The sequence below is a fragment of the Chelon labrosus genome, assembly GCF_963514085.1.
Source record: "Chelon labrosus genome assembly, chromosome: 14".
NCBI lineage: Eukaryota > Metazoa > Chordata > Actinopteri > Mugiliformes > Mugilidae > Chelon > Chelon labrosus.
The window spans coordinates 26626759-26634314 of record NC_140347.1 but is presented as its reverse complement, the minus strand read 5'-3'; the positions used below and the strand labels follow the sequence as shown (position 1 = coordinate 26634314).

General features: G+C 44.0%; 1 protein-coding gene across 1 annotated transcript; it reads left to right on the top strand.

The window, feature by feature from the left end:
• Positions 1-1638: 1638 nt before the first annotated feature.
• On the top strand, positions 1639-7025 carry LOC311499689 (terminal nucleotidyltransferase 5A-like). The gene is made up of 2 exons (XM_084560775.1): positions 1639-2613; positions 3664-7025. The coding sequence occupies exons 1-2, from the start codon at positions 2188-2190 to the stop codon at positions 4477-4479; spliced, it is 1242 nt and encodes a 413-aa protein (XP_084416901.1). The 5' UTR covers positions 1639-2187; the 3' UTR covers positions 4480-7025.
• The last annotated feature ends 531 nt before the right edge of the window (positions 7026-7556 follow it).

The window sequence follows — 7556 nt, the reverse complement described above, 5'->3', positions numbered from 1 at the left end:
TCCAGGAAATAAACATAGAAAACTGAGTGTAATGTTCATTTGCGCTGGAATGCATCACGAAGAGCAAATTGTATTTCTGGCTCAAATCCACCTACTTCCAAAGTGCATGGAGGAGCAGGATGACCCTGATGAAGGCCACAAACCATCCCATGTCACCCGAATGAAGTCGCTGTTGCTGGAGTTTTGACCTCTAATAAAATGTATCTTCTAATGTGACTTCTGCTTATCAACTCCGTGGTTGGTGTTTACCAAATGAGATTCCGACACAAAGCAGTACCAAGAAGTGAAAACAGCTGGCATACACTTCACTGGATAAACAAATGATACTGACGGTCACAGTGAACCTGATCTACATGCCTCAATACATGCCATATTGTGAAATGACATGAAACAGGAAGGAGTCATGTCTGCATATTTGTTGCTCAAATTTACAGCTGACAAAGAATTATCAGACACAGTATGCGTTAAGACAGATGTCAAGCGATTGCATGCTTCAAAACTTCTTTTTAATATTTATTTTTTAAATTAGAGTTCACATGCTTTGAATTTCCCTTGCTCGGGGATACATTACTTAAAACTTGCTCACTTTATACATTGCTTTTTCTGCTCCTTTCTGTGTTTTATGATCTGTGCAGGCATCCCAATAATAATATCTGAAAACTTAAGTGTGAGCGGGGATGTGCCTCTCTGCTCATGCCTGTGTGTACGTGAAGGAGTGTGTCACTGCACATAGAGGGTAATCTGCGATAAGCTGGTTTATGGGCTCGTCTGCAGTGACGCAGATATGCACTGCAAGCTCTAGGCTGATAGATTCTCCATGACAACCTAACCTGCAGAGGCTCTGGCCCATACCCTACATACAGACTGACAGCTTACATTGTACGCATCAGAGATACACTTTGATAATTGTCTTTATAAGTGTTTACCTAATATATATATATATACTCAATACACGTTACAATACATATGCATACAAGTTCTGCACTTGGGCAAGAGTAGAGGAGCTGCACTCAAATTCCTGCAGGGCATGATGGGTGAAAAAAAACACCCCTAGATGGCGTGCACGAGCATTCCCAGTCTCACCTCTAAATGATCAGAATGATCATAACTGAAATGTGAGATGAGTGTTTTAGATTTGTGACTGACATTAACGTCTTAGCTCCAAATACGAGTTTTGACCATATTACTACAGTGATGCACACACGCTTCTGAATTACTTCTTCCTCATAAATGACCAAGCAACAGGAGAACTGATACTGGGTCAGTGGGAAGAAGTATCACTGTTGATAAGTAGTGTAATGTAGGACATTTGGTGGCTGCGTCTTTGGAGTAATAGGAGAGTTAAAAAGGAGGAGGAGGAGGAGGAGGAAGAAGAAGAAACAATTGATTCAAAGCGATAAAGATTCTGGTTGAGAGTCCAATTTAACTCCTCTTGTCTTGCAACGCCTATTCTTCAGACACGCCTCAACCTTCGAGCTTGCAGCCACTCAAAGAAACTATGGGAAGTAGGGCCAGCTATTAGTGGGTGTGGGCTGTCAATCTAACCGACCCGCCCCAACGCTGCAGACGGGAAGCGCACTGTTCACGACTTATCTAGCAGCTGTAGAGTGGGACCTCTGTGGCATCACGCAGTACCAGCGAGCGACTGACGGCCAAAATGTAAAGGATAAGCTGCCGTACACCGCTTCCAGAAAGTAGGTGTGAAAAGTGCAGTAGTCTCAAAGCGATGCGTAAAGTTGGTGTGGCGCAGAATGGACGCGCAATAATCTGTGCGTAAAAGCGAGCCAAAGAGGACAGAAGTAAAACTTTTGCCGTGGTCGGGAGGTTTTTTATCGAATGTGATGGATGTGCGCCTTTGGGACATAGCTAAAGACTGCAAGCAAAAAGAAGACACTATTTTCATCTGATGCTTTCCAGAATTTGGCGACGGGCAGCGGATGCGACACAAGCTCATGAATTGAATTTGTCTGCGGAGCAGATTTTATGTAAGAAGTAGGACAACACCGCCCAACTAGTTCTTTCCGTCCTGCGTAGGGGCTTTATGTCGTCCAGCATCCTGTTGTTATGATAGAGTTCAGCGCTGAAGAGGCAATTCCACTAAACGTTGCCGCCAGCTGATGCCACTGCTCCAGCGGGAGTTAGTGCAAAGTTTTGTCGTTTACATCCTACTGTCTACCTCTTCTAAAAATGCACAAGAGTGGTGAGCCTGCTGCGACCGCGAGCAGCTCGGACGGGGAGAGCATCAACCTCAGCGTGCTCAACTGGCAGCAAGTGCAGCGGCTGGACACCATCCTCACCGGCTCCATCCCCATCCACGGCCGGTGGAGCTTCCCCACTCTAGAGGTGAAGCCGCGAGATATCGTCAAGGTGGTCCGGAGCCGCATGGAGGAGAAGCGGATACATGTCCGGGAGGTGCGACTGAACGGATCCGCGGCCAGCTACGTCCTGCATGAGGACAGCGGTCTGGGGTGGAAAGATCTGGACTTAATATTCTGCGCCGAGCTGAAAGGAGAGATGGAGTTTCAGATAGTGAAAGATATAGTTCTGGACTCTCTTCTAGACTTCTTGCCAGAAGGAGTGAATAAAGAAAAGATCACACCAGTGACCTTAAAGGTAGTTACACATGGCGCACATACAGTATTTAGACTTACAAAGCAGAAGTAACAGTTGTCTTTTCCCCTTTGTTTCCTTCATCTGAATTTGCATGCATTTTAGCAGAAGTTGGCCATTCGAGTTTCTCAATAATTGCACACATTTTCAGTTTGCAAATGCACCTAAATGACTTTTAAACAAACCGTTGTAACCGTTGGGCTCTGGTCTGAATACATCTAACTTGCACAGAGGTATAAGTCTTCAAATAGTAAAAAGATTGGTTTCCAGTTCAAAGAGGATTCAGTCTAATCCAATTGGAGTCGGATCCACATTAATCAGTCGGCCCTCAGTTACCTGGATACCAAGAGCTATCCAGGCTACTAATGGCCCACCATCAGATGTGATCAGCAAAACATCATGACTAACGCACAAAATCAAGATTTTTATCATGTGTAGATAGCAGGGAGGTCTGCTCAAACTATCACTGCTTTTTAACATTTTTTAATACAGTACGTCTCCATCTACAGACCTATAAAACAAACCTAATGATGAACACATTAATCTGACAAGCATGTCAAGTATAGTTTTCAGAGGAAGAAACGGTGTTCGATAAATTAGGGCAAAAATAATGCAGCTTTGAAATGGAGGAAGAGAGGAGGAGCTGGTTCACAGGCACAGAGGAGGCAGAAGGCCTCTGCTTTATGGCTGAAGGTAGATGGAATCTGGAAAATCTGACATGTATTCTTTTTAAGAAGAATATTTTCTTTCCTTATGTGGCTGTGCCTTGTGTAAGCGCTGCACCATACACAGAGGTAAAGTTACTCTGCGGATGAAATTGAGCAACTTGTTTGTAACATTAATAATTATCACTACTCTAGATCTGTGTGCTCTGAGGTTATTTATGTGTGAAGGGTGTACTTTTAACTCTCTCTGTTCCAAACAGAGAGACTTCAGTTTTCACTGATGGACTCACTGACATGATAAAAACTTTAAAAACATGACACGTATTAGACACAGATCAATACATTCCATCTGTGATGCCATTTACATTTTCACTGTGTTTGTTTCTAGGAGGCTTATGTGCAGAAGATGGTGAAGGTGTGTAATGACTCAGACCGTTGGAGTCTCATCTCGCTTTCCAACAACCGTGGCAAGAATGTGGAGCTCAAGTTTGTGGACTCTCTTCGAAGACAGTTTGAGTTCAGCGTGGATTCGTTCCAGATTCGCCTGGATTCACTTCTCCTCTTTTACGAGTGCTCTGAGCACCCCATGGCTGCCACCTTCCACCCAACAATCCTTGGGGAGAGTGTCTACGGCGACTTCCCCACTGCCCTCGATCACCTGCGCAAGCGCCTCATCTGCACCAGGAGCCCCGAGGAGATTCGAGGCGGGGGCTTGCTGAAGTACTGCCACCTGTTGGTACGGGGTTTCCGTGCGGCCTCTGACACCGAGATGAAGCTGCTGCAGCGCTACATGTGCTCGCGCTTCTTCATAGACTTCCCCGATGTGAATGAGCAGAGGAGAAAGCTGGAGTCCTATCTGCAGAACCACTTTGTGGACCTGGAGGACAGGAAGTATGACTATCTGGCCACGCTGTACGACGTGGTGCAGGAAAGCACGGTGTGCCTGATGGGCCACGAGAGGCGCCAGACGCTCAGCCTCATCTCATCGCTGGCGCTTCGTGTCCTGGCCGAGCAGAACGCCATCCCCAACGCTGCCAACGTCACCTGTTTCTACCAGCCGGCTCCTTACGTCTCAGATGGCAACTTCAGCAACTATTATGTAGCTCAGGTTCAGCCTGTCTACACCTGTCCACCCTCGCCTCCTCAGCAGTACCTCCTACCTTCGCAACATCACATGTATGCCACCTGGCTGCCATGTAACTAACGCTTGTGTACATCCATGCACTTTTGTGTAACTGGTGGAAGTCAAACCACCTTATAAGGGATGGATGGTGATATTTTTTTTATCTCTTCCTTCCTTGAGATGAGAAGTTGCAGGAAATTAAAAAAGGAAAAACGCAAAATTAGACAAAGAGGGCAGTTGAAAAAAGAGAATAAAGGAATAAAAGGAAGGAAGGAAGATGATTACAAGGAACCAGGATGAAGGCGGTGGGCTAGAGAAAAGATTTTTGCCAGGGCTTGGGTGCCACCGCAGGATGTGCTGAGCACACAGGAAGACATGCCAGTGAGAGAGGCTGACCTATCAGATTGAGGGTTTGCTAGACCAAACCGCAGCCGAGTCTTGGAGTCATCGTCAGCCTGGATGATACAGCTTCTTCGTGCGTCGTGAGTTTCGACTCGCGGGAACTCGCATATGAAAAGATGAACAATATCCCGGTCTTCTTCACGTGACGAACCAAAACAGATGCTCACATACAGCCACAACGAGTAGCGGAGGACAAACACGATGTGCTGTAGATATTGATTCATTCAGACATTTTCCATGTGCAGTGTGTGTGTGTTTGTATGTGTGTGTGGGTGTGGGTGTGGGTGTGCAAATTTCTTGTCACAGACAATGCAAAAAAAGAGGAACTGGTTACTGTTTACAAATCTACTTTGTTACTCAACTTTTTCTGAGAAAAAAAAAGCGAAACAACAAAACAATGCATGCTTTATTTCTGTACAGGAATACTCATTTTAAGTGCCTAGATAAAGCCTAAAGGGAAAAGCTATTTTTATGATTCTTTATCCTAGCGGACTATTGAGTTGTCTCATTGACATTTTCAAGGTGATAATGAATGTATCAGGGTTCAGAGAATTTACCAACGCTGAGTACGGTCTTGCACACAGACGGAGGTATTAGACAAACTCAATTTTTAAAAGCGTTTAGCCCTAAGTCTCTGCTCTTACCAGCCGTCCTGCTGGACAAGTACACATCCTGATTACCAAAGAGGAAGTAACAACATAATCTCATCATCTGTAGAAGGGGGTGGGGGTGGGGTGGAACAAAAATGCTTACTAGAGTATAATAGTTTAATTTTTACATGAATGCACACAGAAAGAAAGAGATTTGACTTCAAGACAACAAATAAGAGAGAATCAACTCTTTTTATTGCAAAATAAGGTGGATCAGTGCTCACCTTGACGACCAAAGAGACGCTAAGTTCAAGATCTAGTTGCATGAGAATGCACATTTGAAATATACATATTAAGCTTACTTAAAGGTACCCTGTGGAGTTTTCTTGAAAACAAATGTATTTTTACAATCTGTACATTTAAACACTACTCAGCAAAACACATCAAAGGTTTCCTTAGGCTTTTAGAGTGCTATTGAAGGAAATGCAGTTGCTAACCACATCTGTGAAATCGTGTGAACATGATAACTTGGTGTCGATCGCGTCGCCTTCATGCACGGCTGCATACATGCCTCCCCGTGCGCATGCAGGATATATACTAAATCATTGTTCCAAACTCTGCAGGGTAGCTTTAAGTTAAAAAAAAAAAAAAAGGAATAAAAGAAAGAAAATAAGGAAGACATGCAATGTGCAAATGACACTGGAAAGTTATTGTGATACAATCAAATTAATTTTTATATTTTCTTTTTTTTCATCAAATGCATGAGATGATCCCCTTTTAATGTATTTTGTGTGCAGTTTGAAGCATGTTGTCATAATGTATGCACTGTCAAAGAGAAATGTCAAAAAGAAAAAGAGATAAGTTCCGGGATACAAGCTGTACGAGGGGCCGACATTGAATTGTGCGTGGAAGAAACCAGAAAAGCTTCAAATTGTGATGTGAGCTCGTCGGCCAATGCATATGAAATCCTCTCTTATCTGACGGCCGCTGAAATTTAATCTCAGAGAGGAAATAATGTAGCAAAAAAAATGACGGATCATTTCAATCACATGGATATTTGAAGGGTAATAAAACGTACTGGGTATGTATTTGCGGGGACCATGAAAATAACAGGTGTACATTTTCAGCTTTGAACGCTGCATACTCTCTCCAACATGTCAGATCTCCTATTTTTCTATCAATCTCTATTTTTGTACAGTGTTCGACTGGCATACAGTAGCAGCCAAAGCTGTGTGGTTGAATCGCAGAGTATGTTGTCGTCGTGGCGTGTGCGAAATTTGTGTTCTATTTTGTCCGATGAAGAGCAGGTGGACACGGTGGGTCGATACACTCGTCTGACTCGTGTTCACTGTGCGGTACGCGTGCTCTGAGCTGTTTCCCGTGGATTTCTGTTGCTCTAAAGAGATTGTTTCATTGTTCCTCAGTCTGTTAAACTGCCGTCCTGTTTGGACATAATGATCGGATGATTGTGTTCAAGTTGCCGACTTGATAATTAAAAGCAAGAAAAGATCACTCAAAGAGTTTTTTTTGTTATTGCTTTTATCCCACACACTAACCACATAGCACTGATGCTTATTAGACGTTCCTCTATAATGAAACTTAGGTCAGATGGGCTTAGTTAAATGACATTGGCATTTATACTGGCTGGCCAGGTTTTGATAGCCAGAGCAAGAGTCTTCATTAGGTCAATGTACCATGGTTCCCTCACAATCCCAGCGGGCATGACTGTTCCTGCCAGCAGGTGACAGCTGAACGTGAAGGATTTCCCCACCAAGAGACGTCAGCGGCGAACGTCAATGATCACCGGCAGCCGTCATCGAGCCGCTTGCCAACCTCATTAGCCTTTGAGAGTATCTGAAACAGCAGGTACATTGCACAGACCGTACTACCAGCAGCGCCCTGGACTCCAGGGACACATGGCAACTTGCTGAGTAGATTGGCTCCAGGTCTGCATCACTCTAATGCCCGGAAGCTCCAGCCTCCAGATGTCACTTTCCCTGCTGACGCTCAGAAAAATATTTCGCTTTGTATTTCTTTTATGATCTGTTTCATTGTTTTTTTTTTCTTCTTTCTTCTGTCTGTCTCTTTGCCTCTTGGTTTATTTTCCATCCTCCTCATTTCCTTTAACCTAATTTCTATGTTTCTAATAAGCTTCCTGACGTTTCA

What these genes read in the sequence shown, in the direction of transcription:
- LOC311499689 (XM_084560775.1), top strand. Translation starts at nt 2,188, where the DNA reads ATGCACAAGAGTGGTGAGCCTGCTGCGACCGCGAGCAGCTCGGACGGG. An exon ending in TCACACCAGTGACCTTAAAG is followed by an intron (nt 2,614 to 3,663) that starts GTAGTTACACAT and finishes GTTTGTTTCTAG; the next exon opens with GAGGCTTATGTGCAGAAGAT.